Raw genomic sequence first — 22,414 nt, forward strand, 5'->3', positions numbered from 1 at the left:
GTGGCAGGCGGCGGCGGCGGCGGCCCAGCGCCAGGACGACGCCGCGCAGCGCCCGACGCGGACCACTTTCATGCTGATTCCCCCGGACCCGGGCAGCGCTCCGGCCACTCCGCGGGCCGCCGGCCTCCGCCCCGGCCTGCCCGGCTCTCTGGGCGCGCCCGCGACCGGCGCCTCCGCTCTCCCAGTCCTCCTGATTTCGATGGCTTTCCTGAATGGCTGACTGTGGGCTGCCCTGGACTTGGCCCCCGGACAGTCGCCTCTCCTCCTCCTCCTCCTCCTCTTCCTCCTCCTCTTCCTCCTCCTACTCCAACTCCTCGGCACACCAGCTCTGAGAGCGAGAGAGTGAACGAGAGAGGGAGGGAGAGAGTGAGAGCGAGCGAGATCTTTGGAGAGATTTTTTTTTTTTTTTTTGCCTCCTACTTCTGTCTTGAAGCCAGACAATCGACTTGCAGCTCTCCCTCCCCTCCCTCTCTCTCCACGTTCTGCTCCCACTCTCTCTCCCCTGGCCCCTTCCCCTCCCCTCCGGGCCGAAAGCCCCCCGAAACCAACAACGCTGAGCCGAGGGAAACAAACAAAACAAACACACCGGGCCAGACAAGCAATCGACAAAACTTTGCAAAAGCAGAAACAAAAAAGGAAAAACTAACCAACCTCAACCAACCAGCCCCCGAGCCACCCGGGGCGCCCTCCCGCGCCCTCTCGCACCCTCGCACACACAAAAGGCGGCGCGCCGGAGCCCGAGACCCGGGAGCCGCCGCCGCCCGCAGCCAGGGGAGCAGGAAGTCCGGACGCGGCCCCCATAGATATGGCAATGGTAGTCAGCACGTGGCGCGACCCCCAGGACGAGGTGCCCGGCTCGCAGGGCAGCCAGGCCTCGCAGGCGCCGCCTGTGCCCGGCCCGCCGCCCGGCGCCCCGCACACGCCACAGACGCCGGGCCAAGGGGGCCCGGCCAGCACGCCGGCCCAGACGGCGGCCGGTGGCCAGGGCGGCCCTGGCGGCCCCGGCGGCGACAAGCAGCAGCAGCAGCAGCACATCGAGTGCGTGGTGTGCGGGGACAAGTCGAGCGGCAAGCACTACGGCCAGTTCACGTGCGAGGGCTGCAAGAGCTTCTTCAAGCGCAGCGTGCGGAGGAACCTGAGCTACACGTGCCGCGCCAACCGGAACTGTCCCATCGACCAGCACCACCGCAACCAGTGCCAGTACTGCCGCCTCAAAAAGTGCCTCAAAGTGGGCATGAGACGGGAAGGTATCGGCCTCTCATTTCTCCCCCCCACCCTCGCCTGGGGTCCCGGGGCCCTGGGTGCGTTTGGCTAGCCTGCTCTGGGTAAGGACGCAGAAGCCCCAAGCTCTTCTCTTCGTATTGCAGCTGAAAGGGGTTTTATACTAGAAGCAAGTTCTGCACTGGAACCCAGACCCCCCAAATCCGCATGCTTTGGCCGACTGATTTCCTCCTCTACTTTCTCTTCGGGCTGTTTCATTTTCTTTGCATTGATTGCGAGTTCATTCGAGTTCGCCTTTCTGCGAGGGATGGGGTGTTGTCTGTTGTTGTTTTAAAAGCCTGGTTTACTTCTCCGTCTTTCCTCTCGATTTCTCCCTCTCTCCCCCTTGTTTTTCCTGCATGTTCAACATATGTCCCTCCTCCCCACCCCTTTCCCCAGCCCCCACCCTCTCAAAAAAAAAAAAAAACACCAACCTGAGATTGTACTTTTGTACAGGAGGTTCAAATTACAAATGGCAATTTTATGCACTTCGCCGTATTAACGCTGCCGCCCGGGCAGCGCTCATGTGACCCTCCGTGGATTAACATTCTGCTAAAAAAAAAAAAAAATACCTCTGTTTTCTTTTTTCCTTTCACTTTTGAAAGGAGGAGAGCGCGATAGGAGTAGGGACGGGTGGGCGAGGGGCCCTCGGCGGCTGCTTTCGCTCTGCGCGAGTTGGGTCTTTGTGATATGAAATTCGCCGAGCGCCGCGAGCTGTGCTCGGCCAATGGCGCGCTCGGCGCCGGGCGCGGGCTCCGGGCTTGGGCGAGCGAACGCCGGGCTTTCTTTGTGTTTCTGCGAGAGCGACTCTCCCGGTCCGGCGTCAGATAACAGCCCGAGCCCGAGCCTCGCCAGCTTTCCCCGGCCGTCTCGGGCCCTACCCGGGCTGCGCCGGCGCCGGCCGCCTGCTCCCCGCCTCTCCCCGGCTTCCTCTCGCCTCGGCCGGCCTCTCTCTCCGCCCTCTCCCTCCGTCTCTCTTTCTTCGAGCACACTGATCACAGGCTGCCGCCAGACCTCGGCTCTCTGCTCTTCTCTCACCGGGGGGCTCCCCGCCGGGCTGGGGCTGGGGCTGCCGGGTTGGGGGGAGAGTCGTGGCACGGTGGCCGCAGGCCGTCTGGGGTGAACCCTTGTGTCTTTTGCAAAAGCGTCTCACCCTCCCCCCCAGACTCGCCCCTCCCGCTCCCTCTCCTCCAATCAATAAGAAATATCAGCTGTTTAGCAGTAAAGAAGAAAGATGCCCCCAGAATGCTCCATCCCGCCCACAGTGCCGGGGACCCCGAGGCAAAGCGGCCAGTTCTGGGTCCTCGGCGGCCCAGCCCCGAGCGGGCCGCGGAGGCAAGTGTGCCGCTCTAGCCGCCAGAGCTTGCCTGGGTGGTGGCTTGAGTGGAGTGCTGCCGGGCTCCCGGCGACTTCCAGGTCTGTGGCCCTGGCGCGCTGGCGAGAGGGGCAGGCCTGCCTGTTCGGGCGCGGTGCGGGCTCTGGGTCAGGCGGGGGTCGGGCTGGGGCAGACCCTGCCGGGGGAGCTGGGCGACCGACGAGGCTGGTCATTAACGGCGGGGTGTCTCCTTTCCTCCCCGCAGCGGTGCAGAGGGGCAGGATGCCGCCCACCCAGCCAACCCACGGGCAGTTTGCGCTGACCAACGGGGACCCTCTCAACTGCCACTCGTACCTGTCCGGATATATTTCTCTGCTGCTGCGCGCCGAGCCCTACCCCACGTCGCGCTTCGGCAGCCAGTGCATGCAGCCCAACAACATCATGGGCATCGAGAACATTTGCGAACTGGCCGCGCGGATGCTCTTCAGCGCCGTCGAGTGGGCCCGGAACATCCCCTTCTTCCCTGACCTGCAGATCACCGACCAGGTGGCCCTGCTTCGCCTCACCTGGAGCGAGCTGTTCGTGCTGAACGCGGCACAGTGCTCCATGCCTCTCCACGTCGCCCCGCTCCTGGCCGCCGCTGGCCTACACGCCTCACCCATGTCCGCCGACCGAGTGGTCGCCTTTATGGACCACATACGGATCTTCCAAGAGCAAGTGGAGAAGCTCAAAGCGCTGCACGTCGACTCCGCCGAGTACAGCTGTCTCAAGGCCATAGTCCTGTTCACCTCAGGTAGGAAGGAGCCCTGCCCTCTCATGCCCAAGGACTCCTAGCTCAGAGTTAGGGCCCAGAGAACTTGGGAGTCCCCAGAGTGAGCCCAGCCTCCCCTTGGAAAGGCCAAACTGTTGAGGGCAACCTGGAGCGGGGACTTTGTAGAGCTGCTGGGCCTCGCCAGGCCTGTCCTGGGGACAAGAGAGGAAGGCTGGGGCTTTGGGAAGGTCCCTTAGGGCACATGCTCTCAAAATGGGCCATGGGGAAGCCTCTCAAGCCTGCCAGACTGGCATGCGTGTTCCTGTGCCCTCCCTTGGCCCAGGCCTCCTGGGCTGGCTGGTCCTGTGCAGCCTCCTCTGCCCCGGGGGCGCTCTCTCTGTCACCCTGACTGAGTCTCCAGGAGATGCCTCTGGGCCCTGCAGCTGTCCTGGCATCATCTCTGCAGGGGAAAAGTTTGCCCCTGCAGGGGAAAAGTTTGCCTGCTAACTCAGTGGGAGCTGGAGCTCCAGGCAAACCCAACCTGAGGGCAGCAGTTTGCAAAATCATATTCTTATTAAAACAATGCAGACTGCCAGGAGGGGAGGAAGGCTGTCAGGAAGGGGGCAAGAGGAAGAAAAGGGGGCATCATAACTGTCCAGGATGTCTGCAAGGGGTTGAAGACTCTGGCCTCTAGCTTGCTCTGCCCAGGCAAACACTTCAGACAATTTTCAGACAACCCAAAACGTATGCCAACTTGGGCTGGGTACGAATGTTGCCAGAGATCTAAAACCATCATTGACTGCGTTATGAAATCGAATTCGTTTGTATGTAGTTTAACCTGTGTGAGTAATAGATCTAATATTAATTAACTCTTGAGGCCAAATGATTTCTGAAGGTGTCTGGCTCTCCACTTTGGGCCACACCTGAGCCTTTTGGCTGCCTCCAGGCTGAGTTCAGCACATCCCAGGTGGGGGGGGAAATCGCCCCCCTCTCCATTCTCTTTCTGAGTTGTCAGCTGATCCCTTTGTCGTGGCTGAGAGGGGGGGAAAGAGGTTCCCAATTAAGAATTACAAACATTTGGACGTTTGTGGGGCTTGGAACCTAGGAACTGCAGTTTTTTACAGCTTGTAACCAGGACACTCGGAGAGCTGGGTAGTCCTCGTGGCAGACAAAAAGATTCACAGCCTCTTCCTTATTGTTTGAAGGAAATCTGGGGACCCAAGTCATTAGCTCAATCGATTGCAGGTTCTGAGTCCTTAACCCACTGTCTGTTATACGCTGCTGGTTTTTTTTTTTTTTTAAACACATAACCTCCCCCCACAGCCACCCCAAATTCTGCCTTTGAAAGTCCTTAGGTAATCAATTAAAGGGCAGTGTCTGGGCAAGGAAGAGCTGTATAGGGAGGCTTGGATCTGGAGTATTCTTCTCAGGGGAACTGTCATAACTAGAACATTTGCCTGATGCAAATGTACAGGCAGGATATTCCCCTAACCCCATAGCCCCCTTCACCCCCAGCCCACAACCCTCCACCCAGCCAACGATCCCAGACGACCGGGGGTGTTGTTAATTTCTCCATGTCATTGTTAGCTCTTAGCCTTACCCTTGGTCTCTTCAAGGAAAGAAATGCCTGATACTGTCGTAAGAGTTTAATTTATTACTATTTGCAAAATGCAGAGGCCTGTGTGGAGAATGCAGATCGCCTCACAAAGAGATAAAGGTCCCTCTTATCTGATTCATAGAGAGACACACAGTGTACCCATGCAAAGGGAGGGAGTCCAATGCAGACAGATCTTTTAATTCCTGACCACAGACACCTATGCATTCTTTACATGCAGAGTCCCTGGATACACACATGAGGAAATTACATGTGTCTTCTGGTTCTGGGGGCTGGAGGTAGTGGCGGCTGTTTTCAAATATCTGTTTTAAGGATTCACAGTATGCATGTGTTAGCCCCAAGTCTTGTCTGGGGCGCCCAAAAAGGTCAGGTCACAACCTGCGCTGCCTTCACTGAGAAGCCTCTCATTTCAAAGGCATTTATTGTATTTTCACATATCCCAAAGAGAAAAGTGTTTTCCTGAAGATAACAGGGAGGGGTTTCTTCTGGGAGGGAACTAGGTTTTAAAATAAATAAATAAATAAATAAATAAATAAATAAATAAAGGGGGGTAGGAGAAAAAGGGAGAGAGAAGAAAAGGGGGGAAAAGAAACAGCTCAAATGAACAGAGAGATCACAGTTTGCATGGCTGCCCTTCAATAGGGCTAAACTGACAAGATCAGTTTTAAAGGGCCACTTAAATCAGTTTCAAAGACTGGAGAAAAATGAGTCGCCCTCTTTGGGGAGAATCTGAGGCTGGGTCGTGGACGCCATTACTAGAGGCTGGGCCAGGTTGTGGCCCTCCTCTCCCACCACCACCACCCCCCCCAATATATAATTATAAGCCAAACTCTTATTTACAGAGGAGGAGGGGGAGGAGCACTGGCAGTTTTGGTTTCATCTGTTTGTCTGTCCGTCAACTGACTTGAGCCAGATTCACCCAGTGCACTTTGCTTGGGCCTCCCAGGGACCAAGCCTGAGTTCTGGTGGCGTGAAAGCCTGCGGTGCACTGAGCTGTGTTTTACTTTAAAGCAAATACCCCCAGGACCATCTCGTGCTCTCCAACCCCCCCCCCCCCCCCCTCCATCCAAGTTTTCAGTATACTGGCATTTGCTCCAACTCCGGTTGGGGCAGTTTGACAAAGCACTGCACACACACCTCATGTGACCCATTTCAAACCTCTTAATCTGATGACTGAATCCTTCTTCTTCTTCTCCTTCTCCTTCTTCTTCTTTTTTTTTTTTTTTTTTTAAACTTTCTTCCAGATGCCTGTGGTCTCTCTGATGTAGCCCATGTGGAAAGCTTGCAGGAAAAGTCCCAGTGTGCTTTGGAAGAGTACGTTAGGAGCCAGTACCCCAACCAACCAACGCGATTCGGAAAGCTTTTGCTTCGCCTCCCTTCCCTCCGCACGGTCTCCTCCTCAGTCATAGAGCAATTGTTTTTCGTCCGTTTGGTAGGTAAAACCCCCATCGAAACCCTCATCCGGGATATGTTACTGTCCGGCAGCAGTTTTAACTGGCCCTATATGGCAATTCAATAAATAAGAAATCAAAATAAGAAGGGGGAGTGAAACAGAGAGAAAGAAAAGGCAAAAGACTGGTTTGTTTGCTTAAATTCCTTCTGTTAAGAAAGGATATAAAAGGATGTTACAAGTTTGCTAAACGAAGAGAGGGGAAGAATTTAATGGACTGTGAATTTCAAAAAAAAAAAAAAAAAGACTGTCAAATGAACTTTTACAGAATGCATTAAAAAAAAAAAACTCCTGTGTCGGTCAGAACAACTTGCTACTTATCATTTTTGTATAAAAAGGAAATTAGTCTTTTTCTTTTTTTGGTAAATTTTTGAAAAATATTGCTAAAAGTGCATTTAAGGAGATTGGGAGAAAATTAGCAGAATGGAGAAAGTAAGTCTTTTTTTTTTTTTTCCAAATTATTAATTGTCCTGTGTCTATGTACCTCTAGCTGTTCTTTTTTGTACTTTTCTGGTTCCAAACCAGTTTATTCTGTGGTTCTATAATAAGTTTTGATATAATCTTGGCTTCTTAAAAACTGTGTATCCTTAAAATATATGTTCTGCAAGAATTAAAACTGAGTCCATGAAAATACCATAGGAAGACATAAAACTTTAAAAGGCAACTCAAAGGTGATGGAAACGCACTTACAAGTGGTGACCAAAAATTTTAGGTGAAGTTGAGCACTCTTTAATTTGAGAACTGGAGGAACCACACACAACACTTAACTTCCCCTACCCTGCCCCCACCCCAAAAAAAGACACCATGACAAACCTAGCTTTTTAAAAATATTTTAAGAAAGAGAATGAACTGTGGAATTTATTGGCAGCCAAGGAATGTGTCCAAGACACGTGCTGAGGTTTTGAATAAAAAGTGAACTTTTGTAATTTGAATTGGGTCCCGCTTAGTTCTTGAATTGTTATGAAAATCCTATATCTGTTTGTATATTTGCAAACCCTTTGTATTATAATTGTTGATATTTTCCCTTTTTAAAAAATACCATTGAAATCAGCATGACAAAATAACACTGTTGGCACTTATAGGTAACGTGATTGATTCAGTATCTTAGAGTTTACAGTTTGTGTTTTAAAAAAAAACTGAAGGTTTTTTTTTTTAAGTGCAACATTTCTGTATACTGTAAAAGTTATAATAACTGAACTGTTTGGTCGAGTCTTTGTGTGTTATATTCCAAGGAAAATTGAAAGTATTCAGAAATTAAAATATTATTTGATATCTGAAATCTGTTTGGCTGTCCCCACTCACTGTCTTTCCATCGAGAAGAGCCCCTGTGAGCTCTCGCTGAGCCGGGCTGGGGGCTTTCATGTGTTTACTCCCCTCAGTTTGTTCAAAGGTGGACTAGTGAGTGTATTTATTTGCCTGTTTAATTTGGGTGTGTGGGGGGGGGGAGAAGCTGAAGTTAATGGTTTATCTATGGTTTAGGAAGTGCCATACTGATATAGTAAACCACCCCCATTCACCTAATCCTCCTTTTAATTAAAAATGGATTTTCCAGGAAAAAAAAAAAAGGCCCTTATATTTGTCACACTTAAGTGCCTGCTTAGGGAAGGTATTGTGGAAAGTATTAGAAATCTTGAGATCAGTATCTATTTTATGATCAGAAAAAAATACTGTTTTGTACATTTCTGACAGTTCAGCAAAAGACAGTTCTAGCAAGCTAATCACAGCATTGTAAATAGAGGGCAGTTGTTTGCAGTGAGTTTTTCCTTAAGTAGGTGTGATTTTTTAAAAGTACTCTGTGGTTCTCATCTAGCTTGGTTGTCGAGAGGATTTCAAATTCAGTGATATAGCTTATAGTGCTGAAGGGTCTGTTGTTAGTGTATATATGATAACTTGCCGCTGGCCTGTCTTTCCCCTCCCCCCCTTTACGTTCATTCTGTGAGAGCATGACCACAGGTCAAGGGAGTCTTTTCCACTGGAGTTATGTACATAAAAACACATCGACATTTTGACATTTCGGATTGTGTAGATACAATCTGTACTGCTCTTGGGATCCTTGTCCTTAGAAGCCAAATTAAGAAAAAGAAGAGAAAGAAAGAAGGAAGGAAACTTTACAGGGTGTGCTGATTTGGAAGTAGTAACTATTTTGTTTTGGAGGTTTTTTATTTTTTCCTCTTTCTCTTTTCCTGGTTTGGAGGAAGCTCAGTGTGTGGGAGCTTGCAATTTTGTTCTTATTGAGGCTTTCCAGCACCACCCCCCACCATACTTCCCCATGTTGTGGTTCAATTTTAAAAGCGGGTGGGTAGGGCAGGTGGAAGAAAGGGGATCATTTTGTAAAGTGTATTAAACTTTGATACTCAGTTCCAGTCAATACATGTAGACCAGAAAAATCTGTCTGATGTGTGCATTTGAGCAGAGTTCTCCAGCTGACCCTCAGCTTCTTTCTGTAGATATATACATCCAGAAATACAAGTACATACTTAGGGCAGAATATCGCTGACCTTTTTAGTTCCAGGTTTGTCGGTTGCTGTTTATTTTCTCCTCTTGCAAGTGCTATCCATGTGAGTGTGTGAAGTTTCTCTAATAAGTAAAACACAGGCCCTTTTCCTTGTTTGTTTTGTGTTAGTTTATTGTAAACAGCCATTTGTTGTAAATTATTATTGGCATTAAATTATAATTTATGATTTTCAAAGCAAAAGCCAGTCCCTGTTTTATTATGCTTTAAGCATGTGTTCTAGTCATTGGAAATCTCTCTCTCACTCTAAGTTTCAGCAAGGAGCTTGGGGGTCTGCGAGGCAGAAAAACAGGACCCAAAATTTTTCAAACGGGTTAAAACAAAACCCCTTGTATATGTTTAGAGTGGCCGGAGGAGGATCTGTTTAGAGTCTTGAGTTTGGTTTAAGTTTATTGCATTTAAAGAAAGTTTTTCTTTTCACGCTGAGTTAGAACAAAAGATCTTTGCTGCAACTGAACTGGACAAAAGACGAGGGCTGGGACCCAGCGAGTGCGTTCTGTGTGAAATTGACGAGATCTTTAAAAAAGCTGCTAAACATGGCGACTCTTTCCCTTTAAGTGTCTCTTTTTCCTTGCTGGTTTCTTTTTTCTTTTTTCTTTTTTTTTTTTTTCTCCTCCATCTGATCTGAGCTCGCTTTATTTCTTTTCCCAACCCGCTCCCCCTCCTCCTCTTGGCGCTCGGGGGTGTGAGAGAACCCAGTTAGACGCGAAATGCAACAATAGTCCGAGGAGAGAGAGAGGGGCGATCGCTGCTTCTCGCCACTTTCAAACAAACCTGGGGGAAAGACTGAGCTGGGGGTGGTGGTGGGAGGCGGGAGGCGGGGGGGGGGGGGGGGGGGGGAGGATCGTAGCCCGTTCGCTCGGCTCGCGGTCGCCCTGCCTCGGCCTTGCAGCGTTAGTTCTCTCTCTGGGCCGCGAGGGGCTGGGGCTCAAAGTTAGCGGGCGATGTCCGGGGCTGGTTCCGCGGAGACGCCTGGGTTCGCATCCGGCCGGCGTGCAGGGACTGGGGCCTGGAGTTGGCAGCTGCTGCGGAAAAGTGCCTGCCCCCCCCCCCAGCCCCCGCCCCCGCCCCCCACTTACGTGCGGCGGAATTCCGCCAGCGCCCCGGGAAAGTCCGGGGTGCCGGGCGCGCGGAGCTGCACTCCCTGGGTGTGCACGAAGCGGCGGCGGGCGGGGGCGGGGGGCGGTCAGGGGGAGCTCGAGCGTGTGAAACTCTGCCTCGAAGCTCGCTTTTGACTTGGTCCTATGAGCTGAGCCAACATGGCGTCTCCCATTGCACCGCGAGCGCCGGGCTGCCAGGCACGGCAGGGCCGGGTAATAGAAAACACATTGGTTACCAAAAAAGAAAAAAAAAAAAAAAAAAAAAGAGGGGGGGGGGCGACCAAAGACCATTGCATCTGCAGGCAGAAAACCCTCTTTTAAACTCTTGCTGGCGAGTGAGTGCGGCCCTCGATTGTTCTGTAATTAGAGCAGCAGAATTCGTGGGGGAAAGATTGGTAACGCAGTGTCCCCTTCTCCCTTCGCTCCCCTCCCCCCTTGTAATTAGAGTTTATTTCATGTCTCCCCTCCCAACAAGAGCCAAATTAGAAAAAGCAAAAGTCTCTTATCCTCAAAGCATCTTAAATGTCTGAATGGTAGAGGGGGAGGGGAGAGGCCAGTATTTACAGACCTGGTCAGCGCTCGCGCTCATTAATGCAGGGGCTGCGCCGGGGTTTGTGCGGGGCCGGGTCCAGCTGGGGGTGGAGGCTGGGCTGCGAACCCCGCCAGGCGTGGGCAGAACTTGCTGCTTGCCTGTCAAAGTTACAGCAAAGGTGGCTTTCCGGGCGGAGGGCTGACTTGGGGGCGCGCAGCGGCGGAGGGCGGGTTCCGGGCGGGTGGTCGCAGGCCCGAGAAATGTGCGAGCCTGCGTGGACGGCGCCCCTGGCAGGAGCGCGCCTGCAGCTGAAGATCCCCTTTCTTTAATAGGTTTGAGCGGGCGAGGCCGGCCGTGGGACAGATTTGGCCTCCCAGAGAGGGTCTTCAGAGGGCCTCTGGAGAGACAGTGGATTGGCCCGGGCTGAGCTCTCAGCGGATGGGGGAATCGCCCCTTACGTCCAATGCCAGCCCCTGCCCGGGCCTGGAGACCCCTACCCTCAGCCGCCTGGGAGGGAAGCGAGGTACTCTGTGAATTCCGGGCCTCGTCAAGATTTATTGAAGTTGGGTTTTAAAAACGTGCTTCAGATGATTTTTCCCATTTTCTCAGATTTCAAAGGCTCCCTGCAGTGCGGCTGCCTAATTAATGGTGAAATTCAACTAAATCTAATTATGCAGTAATTTTAAAGCAGTTAGTGCTGGGCGTTGGTTTGTAATAGGACCCCAGTTTTTTAAAGTTTGCTTACTGTGTTGGTTTAGGGGAAAGCCATCTTTTGTATGGCAAAGAAAGACGGGGAAATAGTTTTGCTGCACAAACCGGAGGGCTGAGGACCGCCCCCACCCCCTCACCTCTGTCCCCATCCCCGTGTCTGCCTCCTGTCCCTTCTTCTCTCTCTCCCTGTTTTGCCCTCTCTCAGCTCAAGCTTAAAAGCTGAGCGAGGTGCTCACCCAGCAGAGAGCCCCGTTTTCATAGCCAAATGGGAATGAGACAATTTTTCATAAGGAGACACAAAGGGGCTTCGTATCTGCCCTCCTGGACCCATCTGTAAGTGCCCGAAAACAGGGAAGGGACTCTCATCTTCTCTAATAGAGAACAGATTTCCTCCCCTTCACATCCATTGTCATTAAGGCGAAAAGCTGACTCTCGGAGTTATAAATCTTATCGTCCTTCTGATAACACACTTGTAATAAGTTAGCGTCCTATTCAAAGTGAATTGTAAAACTGCCTCATTTAATATGGCATCTGTGTCATTAAAACTTTTATTATTTTTTTCCCCCTCGCGTCTTGCAGGCCTGGCATTCTGTGGAGCTCGGAGGTGCCTATTGGCCTCTGGGGTAGGGCCAAGGGGGGAGAAGGTGTGAGAGATGGGCTGCCTGGTTTCAGCCTCTGGATCCTAGTCTGGGGTGAGAGACCCCTGAGGCAGAGAGGGCCTGGGGGGGGGGTTGTGTGTGCCGTGTCCCCCTTTCCCATCTCCCGGAGCGGCCCCCTCGAAATGACGTTCCTTGAAAGAAACATGCTTGTGATTAGCTAAGCAAACACATCTGCTTTCGGAGTTGGGCCTTCGTTAATTAGCTGAACAAAGGGCCGTTTTGCCTTTTACCTTTTGCTGGGGGAGAGTGTGTTATTTCAGGAGTGTCGCGGGCCCACCTCTTTTCAATTGCAGCCACGACGTTAATTTTATTGGGATTACTGATGGGAAATGAGGTGGCGCAGGCTTCCGAGAGGAAAAGCTTGATCATTACCCCCTTTGGAACTATATTTTTCCACCAACCTCCTGCTCGCGAGGAGGGGGTGGGGGGGGGTGCAAAACTGCGCCGCAAGTTCGGAGCCATTGGAATCAGGCTCGCGGTACGCTGATCTCGGGTGACAGAGCGTGTGTTGGAGCTGAACTCTATAATTTGCGCTTCTGTTCCTTTATTAGCCCTGGACAACGAACTAATGAGCTTTGGCCCAGCACAGTGTCACTTGTATTTATTTTCTTATGGCAACTTTGAGATAGCGGAAGTGTTCCTTACCAAGAGCCAGAGAGGGCCGGGAGTGCTGACCGCTGCCTTCCTGGCCCAGGTCAGTGGCTGCATCCCAGGGGAGCCAGGGCCCGCGCAGAACAGACGGAGTTTGGGGACCGACCGGGCCTTTAGGCAAGGTCTTGGGGGTGCTCGGGAAGGCGTTAGGCCCTTTGGAGGCCCAGGCATTCCTGCAGGTCCAGCTGCCGAGGTTGAGGTTGAGGTCGAGGGACGCGGGCCAAGTCTGGGGCAGGTCCCCAGGCACGAGATGGTGGAGGTGCAAAGGTGGCGTGGTGCTCTTCTGGCCTAGGAAGGGGGAGGGATCCACTGAGCAGAGCAAGTCAGGCCAAGGCACCCTGGGAGCAGCCGGGGTTATCGTGCCCTGTGGCCACGGGGACTGCCTGCTTTGTGCTGAAGGAGGCCCGGCTCAGCTCTCTGGCCAACTGTTTGGGGCATGAGTGGGGTGGAGAGGTTGCTTTAAAGGAGCTCTTGGAGTCCTCGGGTGCGGAGGCTCCTTTCGCTCTAGTCCGGCTGCTCCAAGGAGTCTCAGTTGGAGAGGCCTGGAATAAAGTAGAGGTGTGGGGGGGTGGGGACAGATGGGGGCGATAAAGGCAATGCGGACGTCCCTTGTGCCCTGGTAGAGAGAAAAGGAGCCCCTCACGCTGCCAAGTGCGTGTGTGGAAGGGGGTGGGGGGAGAGCCAGGGAAGGGGAAGCCCAGGGAACTGCCAAGCGAGCGGGGGGACTTCTCCGCTAGGCAGCCTGCGACTTCCTGCGGCTCTCGCCTCGCTCCCCGCCAGGCAGCCTTTGCTAATAACGCCCAGGCTCGGTGCCCCCCCCCCCCACCCCATCTCTCCTCGCCTCTCCTCGCTTTATCCCTCTGCCTTCCTACCCCTCCCCACCTCTTCCTTCCTTCCTGCAAATGGGTGTTAACGTGGGTCTTTATGTTCTGTCTATAACTAGGATGTAATCACGCGCCCCATGCCTCTCTCTAAAAGCATTTAATAAATGTCTATTAAAGCGCTACAAATGTAAGATGAATTTAGTGGCGCGGCTGCCTCCCTGAATCCGAACAGTAATGATGGATTTATCAACGGGGATTCGCCTTCAGCACAGCGAGGGAGGTTTACTCAGCAAATATGTCGGGGAGCACCCACCCAAATACAATCATTTGACCCCCCGGGCGGGGCGCTAGCCGCCTCACCCATTCTGCCGGGTCAGCACCGAGCAGGGAAGACCCAGAGGGGCATGGCCGCTCTCCCCGCCCCCCACCCCCCCAGCCTGCAGGGCTCTTGGCGGGGGCGTGGGGGACCTGGCATGGAGGTTTGGAGGTGGGGAGCTGGTGGGGGCAGTGTTAGATCACACGATGAAGTGTAGGCTGTTGTTGGATTTGCCGGGAGACTTCAGTGGGTGCTCTCGTGACCCTCTTGGGTCTGAAGGGGTGATAATTGTTTCAGTCTGCGAGTGGGCTCTCGAGTACCTTGACTTTGACCAAATCTTAGGTCATGGGGTCCTCGCTGGACCCGCAGGCCTATTCTAGGGGAGGGAGCGCCAAGACAGACACCCCCCTGGCTCCCAGGCCCTCAGAGGGGCCTAAGTGTGCCCAGGGTGGGTGCCTTGCCCATCTACCTTCCTGGGCTCCCTGAATCCCAACCATCCAAGGCAGAGGCAGGCGCCTGTTATCCAAGGGTAGGGTGTAGCCTCCAAGGTGGGGGCAAAACTCCCAAGTCTCCTCTTGCCCTGCACAGATCTGGCTTCTCTAGCACCTGCCCCAGCAGGGCCCACCTGGCCATTTTAAAGTTTTCGTGGCTGTGGATTTTGAGAATTTGGTTCGGACTGTAATCGTTAACACACGCAACCCCAGTGACCACCCCCCCCCCTTTCTTTTAGTCTTTTATCTTTCTTTCCGAGGGGGAGGAAAGTGCTGGCCTGTTCCATCAAGCCCAGTTCGCATTTGCTTTGGCCTCTGATTTCTCTTTCTTCTTTGGAAATTTCATTGAGATGTCTCTGTACTTCGCTTGTCAGTTATCTTTGTTCCTTTTAAATAAAGGGCTTTTAAATGGACTTATTGCTCCCAGCGTGGGTTCCTCTCTCTAAATGTTAGAAAATTGTGCCATCTACCCGCTATGCTGAGTACTGTCACACTCGGAGACCTCAGGGACCTCCGGGCCGGCTTCAATGCTGCCGTGTCAGGGGCCGCGGGCGGCAGGAGGAGGGGGCGGCTCACGTGGATTTTTACAGATCTCCGCCTGCAGCCGGCCCGCGTGGCCACGCCAGGGCACGGCCCGCGACGAGCGCAGCCGCCAGCTTGATGGCGGCCGCGAACTTGGCGGCAGTGGCTGGTCGCGGACCAAATCGCAGGCGTGGCTGGGACCCTTCCCTCCTCGGAGATGCCCGGGCCCCGGAGGGGTGTCGTGCGGGGGTGGGGGTGGGGGGACGCTGGTTTAGAAGGAACAGCCCCTGGGGGGGGGGCCCCAGGGATAGCAGAGGACAAATGGTGGGGGTGCTGCCTGGGAGGAGCAGGGAGCGGTTTTGTCGCGCAGCTTTGGGGAGCTCCTGCCGGCCTCCAGCTCTCCCTCTCCCTCCGGAGAAGCCGGGCTGAGGCCGATGGAGAGCGACGGCCGCCGCCGAGTGGCTTCCCGGTGTTTGGCTGCAACTTTCAGCTCCGTTTCCCGGGGTAGAGAGAGATTTCTGGTGTCTTCTGGAAGGCCCGAACTTCCTTTCCTTTAGGGGAGTGTGGTTTAGATGGACCACGTTTGAAACAGGTCAGATGTCTGATGTGGGGTCTCCTCGCCCCGACCCCTCGTCTGCAAAACAACCCTCCCGCAACCTCAGGTTCTTTTTGAATGAGTTAAAATGGATTAACAGTTTAGATTTTATTATGTGGCTACCTCTCTCACACGGCTGGTTTTTGTGTTTTTTTTTTTTAACCCCTTAGGGGTATTAGCTAAGATTTCCAAATGTCAGTTGGGTATTTATGCTTGTGGGGGGAAAAAAATCCTCCGATACGGTTTATGACTTTTATTACATGTTTCACACTGTTCGAGAAATGGAGTTTTAAGCAACATACAATTAAACCTATATTGCTCTTTGGAGAAGGGCCAAGGAACTCGACAATCAATTAGTTTAGATCTTTTGATACTTGTTGCTAAAATTAAGTGTAAAAATACAACCCCAAGGTCTAGCTGCTTCCTCATGTTTCCTAAGGTCATGGAGCCACCTCGTAGGAAAGGGCACTTGCTGTTTCTTCCTCCCCAAGTTGTTTTTCCTGATTATTCTGCGCAGATTAGTCTTTAAAGAATCAGGCCCTTTTCTCTGTGTTTCCTTCTCTGTCTCTCGCTCTCACTGCAGTCTCTCCTCTCCTGCCTTTATCGTCCAGGGTTCATTTTTACAAACACACCCATTTCAAATTGGTATTATTTGACAAATGAATTTTCCTTTCGCCCTCTCTCTCATCCCTGCTCCCCTGGCCTGACACTAAAAAGGGAAACTGTGTTGTTTAATAACTGCAAAGATATGGTCTTTTCTAGACAAAGACAAAATTATATTCTTTATAATCACAACAGGATGGGGATTGGGGATTCTCTCTCTCTCTCTCTCTCTCTCTCTCTCCCTCTCGCTCGCTCTCTCTCTCATCTCTGTCTCTTTAAATAAGCAGCTTAGGAAATATAATCTCTGCCATTGAACAGAGAAACTGCTTCCTTCTTGAAAATGCCACCGCTCCCACTCCCCTGGCTCTCTCTGGGCAAATCCCCTCTGCTGCCTGGCAGGTATCTGCTCGCCCTTGGTCCTGAGTAGGGGTGGGGGCGGGCCTATGGAGATCCCAGGGCCCATGAGAAAACCCGCTGTGGGGTCCTGCCCGCCTGTCCCCCGGCAGCAGAGGCAGAAAGATAGCAAATTCCAAAGAGGGGCTTGCTAATTTATTAAATAATTCTTACCTCCCCTCTTCTCCCTAGAGCCACCCATGTTCCTAAAAGGATGGGGGAGGGGTCTGGGAGCGCACATCTACCCCCCTATTTCCTTTTCCTCTTTCCAGCCCCTCACCCCCACCGGCTCACCAGCCTCATCACTAATTTAAAAACCCCGTGGCTTTGGGACTGAGCAGGCCAGTCATTGAACTGTCAATCTCCACCAGGATGGAATGTCTAGAATATCCTCCCTTCTCCAAAAACAGGTTCGAAACCAAGTGAAGCGATTGGGCAGAGTGCCATTACCCCCCACCCCCCCCCCTCAGAAGCCTTCCTTCCTTTTTCTCCCAGGACTGGAGGCACCTTGGCCTCCACCCCGTGCTGTGGCCCCTGCAAGGTCGCCTTCGACCTCTCGCCCCTCTTGCGCCCATCCCTATGCCACTGCCCTAATTGTAAAGCAGGTCTGGGAAACATTTTCTCTGCGCTAATTTTATATTTCCCCTTTCCCCCTTGCAACATTAAACATAATTTTGCGCTGTCACTGTCACTAAGACTGTGGTTTGTTGATGTCTCTACTTGGAAACACGACCCCTTTGCCTCCAACAGGGAGTCCTCCCCAGGCAGCCTCTGGGAGGCCCATTCTCCATAGGTGACTTTAGGGTTTCTGTGAAAAGGCCAAGGGGGGGCGGAAAGAGACCACAGCAGTGAAGGCCAGAAGGGTTCCTCCCGGAACCCCATAATCATTTCAAACTCTCTTTCCCTCTGACAACGGGAGCAAATGTGTTTTTGATGTGCCTTTAGTTGTTGGCTTGTTTGTTTAATAAAATCCTTGTGTGTGTGTGTGTGTGTGTGTGTGTGTGTTAATGTCTCAGTGTCTGTGACATATGTAACCACAGCCACTCGACTCCTCAAATTTCCCTTTGAATTTCTTTTTTGTTTGTTTGTTTTTGTGTCTGTCCTCTTCAACTTCTCTCTCTGTTCTTTAGTCCTCCGCCCCACCGTCCCCACCCCGCCCCCGTATATTTTCTCTGGCTAAGCAATAATCCTCTGGCCCAGTGGCCACGTTCCTGGAGATAAAATCCATTTATCCCTTGTGTTGCCTCACCAAGGCCCGGTTATCCGGGGCCTTTGGTGACAGACTGGTGCGAGAGAGATGAAGACATTTCTCATTTCCCAGGCCCCGCTCCTCCCTTTAATGTGCCAGCCTAGGGCGGCAGGGGCGGGAGGGGGGGGCGGGGGTGGCGTGGTGGGGGAGGCTCCACAGTTGAACAAATGTACCCAATGTCTATAGGTTTGCTCTCTCGGTGCCTGGTTGTGGCTCTGCCTGCTTGCATTTGTTTGCCTTTTCTTTGGAGGAGCTGGCTAGTTACTCTCCACAACAGTGTTTCAGAGCTCGTTTGCACCAAGACTGGTGGGTTTCAGAGCGATTATCTCATTTCGCTGGTGCAGAGCGAAGCCGCTTGCAGCCCCTGGGTCAGGCATTCAATGCAGGGCCCATGTCACAGACCCAACCCCGAAGGTTAATTTTCCCTCATTAGCATCTCCATAGTTCTCTCCTTGCACAGGATCTCAGGTCCTTGCCTGCTGTCTTCTCCCTGCCCCCCCCCCCCCCCCCCCCCCCAAGTCTCTGGCATGTTCTCTCTCATGGTTCCCTTTGCACCGGCTTATATTCTGCAGGTTCCTGTTGGACCCATAGACTCTGATCATTGAAAACCCATCTCATCAATTTCCAGTTTGCCTACGTTTATCCCAGAGCCCCTCTCCTCCGTCCACATCTCCTCTCCTCTCTCTCCCTCTCTCTCTCCCCTCCACCTCATTTACAAACGCATTCTGCTTTATTTGAATTAGTTCGCTTCTCCTCTCTTACTTTATCCCACCACCCCCCCTCATTCGTTTATTCACTGCTAGAAAAAGCAAAAGATACAAAATGGCAAAGTTCAGCTGCGCGTGCATGGGGGGAGCCCGCCATCCCAGCCACCTAGAAAGAGGCTGGAGATTTGTAATCACAGAAGAAACAACAAAGAAAAGAGAATTGCATTTGCGGCTTAAGTGGGCAAGTGTGTTTGTGTGTCTATATCTGTGTGTGTTTTTAAGATTTCTTTGAACTGCTTTTGTGCTGACTCGACAGAGGCATTTGCTGAAGCTAGCCACGGTATAGGAACTTTGAGTTAACCTCTTATATCAAATGAATCTTTTCATTTAGAGACCAATAAATCTCCATCTCTAGCTACCTTTTGTAGCCTGAGCTCCATGAGACAAGACTGAGGTTTATAATAAAGGCCAGATAAAGTTTGCCAAAGTTATTTTTCCCCTTCCATCTCTTTTTCACCAATCTGGAAAATTTCCCCCATCCAACAAATAAAAGTTCAGGGAAGTAGCAGCTTTTCCTCGGTGAGTAGAAGGTTGGAAATTTCTTTACCTTTTCACAGCAAGCCTGTTGACTGAAGTGGCTTTCCAAGCTCAGACAACCGAAATGATTTATAGTTTTTCAACAAGTCATTATTTTGGTGCGTTGTTGAGGTGGGGCTGAGACAATCTAATAATCAATGTAAGACTGGGGGAGGGGATTGTCTGTGACCAAGAGGAGAGTTAACACCAGAAACATGAAAGCCAGGCGGGTCTCCAGGGATGGAATTTTGGAAAGAGCCTGCACACGTCTGCTCCTGGGCTATAAAGAAATACATTGTTAACAACAACAAAACAGACAATGCCCTGAGCTCTGCCTTGATTCAGAGCTGAGCTACTTTCAAGATTTTTTAGCAGCACTGTTCATTTTGATGGGGTTTCTGGGCCATTTGAAATTCAACCTTTAGCCAGCCTGCTCATGGGGTATGGTTACAGAATTCATTTTCTGATTTACTACCCCTCCTCCTATATTTTCTTTATTTCCTGATGGCCTCCCATGGGGCTAATCTTTTTTTTTTTTCCCTTTCTTTTATTTTTTCCAGTTTTGTTCTCCTCACTAACGACTCCGTGTTTTTCCGGTTTCTACTGATCACTCATTTGCTTCCTTTCTCTCTTTCCTTCCTTAAGAGACAGAGGAAAATAAAAAGCATGGGAGGGGGATTTCCAAATGATTCCTAAGTGTTATTAATTACTGTTACAAGGCGGGCGATTCTTAACTAATAGCAAAGTTGTAAATTACCACTGACTTTCAGATATTTCTCATTTGTCAGCGCTGATTGACTTGATTAATATTTCACTCTTTGAAATAATTTTAGCAACACTTACAATCAGCTTCAGCCATGAAGCAAAGAGCAGATCGCCACCCCCTGCACGGGACCCTCTCCCTCTGGTTTTACTCTTCATGTGAAGTTTTGGTTTCCATTCTGAGGTTTGATTTGGACGGGACAGCAGTGGTGGAAAGGTTCACAGGCCGTGAAAACCGCAGGGATGGAGTTCACTGGCAGACCTGTAGATGTTCAGTGATTTCTACGTAATTTGGAAAACACTGTCGAGGAAATTGATTGTGTGGAAAGAACCAAACAATATCATTTCCTGGGTCTCCTGAACATTTTTTCCCCTCCAGATTCAAGGCTGAAGGAGTAGATCTTTGAAGGATCCCTAAATCCATGAAATCCCCCCCCCCCCACAAGCAAAGCCCTATTTCTCCTTAAACTCCTCCTTGACATTTCTATGAAAGAGCCAGCCTATTCTCTGCTCACCTATCAAAGATGGGGATTATTGGTGGTGGTAGGGGGAAGGTGGGGGGGGGCGGGGGGCAGGGTCAAAGGGACTCCCAGGACAGGAGAGCAGAGAAGACCTCACATGTTGGGAACGGGGCTATATTTTCCAGAGGTCCCTTTCCCTTCCACCATCATATCCAGAATGCAATTTTTGAAGCTATCAATACCTGCTGCCTCCAATACCTCTCGAGTTTTAATCTTAATTATATTATTAAGCGAAGTGGTGTGCAGTCAGGGAATTGAACGTGATTTATGACGTCTGCCTATTAAAGGATCGATTGTGTGAATATCGCTACTATCATCTATCAATATTCTTAGGCCGGGGGTATTTCTCGCTCCATGGTTGTTATTTGTAATACCGAAATGATAGACTGCAGGAAAAGACTATTGCTTCTTCGCAGGACTAGCTTTCCAGGTGCAGCGGGGAGTCCGTGTGGGGAGACAGGGGACTCTGCGTGCTCCAACCACATCTCACACCCAGAGAGAGTTTAAAGATTTTTTTTTTTTTTTAAACCAGTGAATTCCCCCTTAGGTCTACTAGAAGAAGGAAAGCCAGAGTCGTTTTTCGGGAATGAAGTAACCTCTGCAGGTCGATAACAGGGGCGAGTGTTTTCCTGCTGCCAGGTGATTTGCAAGGAGACTAGAAAGGAAGAGGGGAAAAAAAAAAAAAAAGCAACGAGGGGCCCCCTTTATACAAGGATGTCTGGATGGGGGGCTGGCGGCGAGTGCTCGGGGGCAGACTGTATATTTTTGGAGCAGATGCCCGGGCGGTGCCTATGCCCTTGGAGGTGTCCAACTTCTGGGATCAATCAAGGCTCTCTGCTCCAAGCCACCCTACAGCGACACTTCCACCTGCACCAGCCTCTTCTGCATAGGTGGAGGCGGGTGCGAAACGCGCCGCGGCTAAGCCTGGAGGAGCCTGAGCGCGGAGGCCTTTTGTCTCCAGACAGAGCGCAGCGCCTGCTTTTTTCCACCCGCGCGGGGCACGGCACGGGGTCACGGGCTAGTCTCAGCCCCTGCTTTAGGCGGATGGGAGGGAGAAGCAGTGAATGCAGCAAAACTCCTGCTCCCGGGAAGCGGCCTCGGAAGGCGAGGCGGAGAAACCCGGCGGGGTGAGGTGGGGCCGGGAGCGGCCGGAATGCTCCCAGGGCAATCCGGCCTGCGCCCTGTTGCTGGCCCCAGCGCGCACCAGGCCTCAGAGGCCGGAGACTCCCTCCTCGGCTGCGGAGGCCCCGGAGGCGGTCAAGCGCCCCCTGGCACCACGAGGGAGGCGCACCTCGCCTGGAGCAGTGCGGCCGCGACCTGGGCAGAGCAGGCGCAGGACGCGGGGGCCCCCCCCCCGGGCCTGGCTGGGAGTCTGCCCTACGCGCGCCGAGCGCTCGCCATCCGCCCGGGGCTGGCCTTCACGGCCCTTGGCCGCCCAATCGACTTCCCTCCAGGGTTCCAGTGCGAAGAAGTGGGAATGTCACTGGAAACTGTTAGGCCTTTCCTCTGCCCTGCTACAGACGACCGCAGGCGGGGAGGGAGGAAGCATTGGCCGGGCTCCTGGCTGCCAGCGGCGCCCCGCCTCTCCTGGCCCGGAGAATGCGTCGCGGGGCAGAAACTACCCCCTCCACACAATGGCACCTATCTAGCTACCTGCCTGCCCCATCCCGGCCTCCGTTGCTCCAATGGCCAACCCTTGGCCACCATGTTTGACCTCAGATTTGGAGGCCTCCAGGGGTATGGGCACAATGACTGTATATAGTAAGCACTCAATAAATGTTAGCTGTTATTATCACGAGGCACATCAGATCTCCTCCGTGGGCATCTCAGTCTCTGGCACACATTTATCCCAGACCAATCACCGCATAGCTGGGGTCCCCAAGATCCCTACCCCTGCCCCCCCTGAGCCCTGGAGCCACAGCCCTCCACCCTAACACGCCTGCAGAAAACGTGAGGCCTCTGTGGTTCTTTCCCCCCCAGGGTGTTTGTCCGGGCCTGGGCCACTGAAGCCTGGAGCAAACGTTGCCCTCTGCCTCGGTCAGCGCGGGGGCTAGGGAATTTCGGTTAGATAAGAGCATCCTGGGACAGGGGGTGGTGGTTCATCGTTTCGAAACAATAAAAAAAAGGAGGGGGGGAACCCTTCGGTGAGGAAGAGAGACAAGAGAGAAACAGAAAGTGCGTGGGGGTGGGGATCAGGGACAGGCGGAGGCAGGCGTGCCAATCGTAGATGAGTCAGAAGCAGCGGCATGACACCTTTTTCTTCCAGAAACAATTATTTGAGTAGGCTTTTAATCGCCAG

General features: G+C 52.2%; 1 protein-coding gene across 4 annotated transcripts in view; it reads left to right on the forward strand.

The window, feature by feature from the left end:
• Positions 1-9,086, forward strand: part of NR2F2 (nuclear receptor subfamily 2 group F member 2) — an 18,055-nt gene extending 8,969 nt beyond the window's left edge. Inside the window, exons 1-3 of one of the 4 annotated variants that reach the window (XM_040493764.1) lie at positions 9-1,247; positions 2,841-3,368; positions 3,751-6,163. In XM_040493764.1, coding sequence (XP_040349698.1) covers positions 806-1,247; positions 2,841-3,368; positions 3,751-3,833 — 1,053 coding nt within the window. In that variant the 5' untranslated portion in view covers positions 9-805 and the 3' untranslated portion in view covers positions 3,834-6,163. Of the gene's footprint in view, positions 1-8; positions 1,248-2,355; positions 2,677-2,840; positions 3,369-3,750; positions 6,164-6,185 lie in introns of those variants that run through there. The other 3 variants (XM_040493763.1, XM_040493766.1, XM_040493765.1) reach the window with 3 other exon arrangements.
• Positions 9,087-22,414: the final 13,328 nt, after the last annotated feature.

Source organism: Herpailurus yagouaroundi, unplaced genomic scaffold (genome assembly GCF_014898765.1).
Source record: "Herpailurus yagouaroundi ecotype Mexico unplaced genomic scaffold, PumYag 185, whole genome shotgun sequence".
Taxonomy (NCBI): Eukaryota; Metazoa; Chordata; class Mammalia; order Carnivora; family Felidae; genus Herpailurus; species Herpailurus yagouaroundi.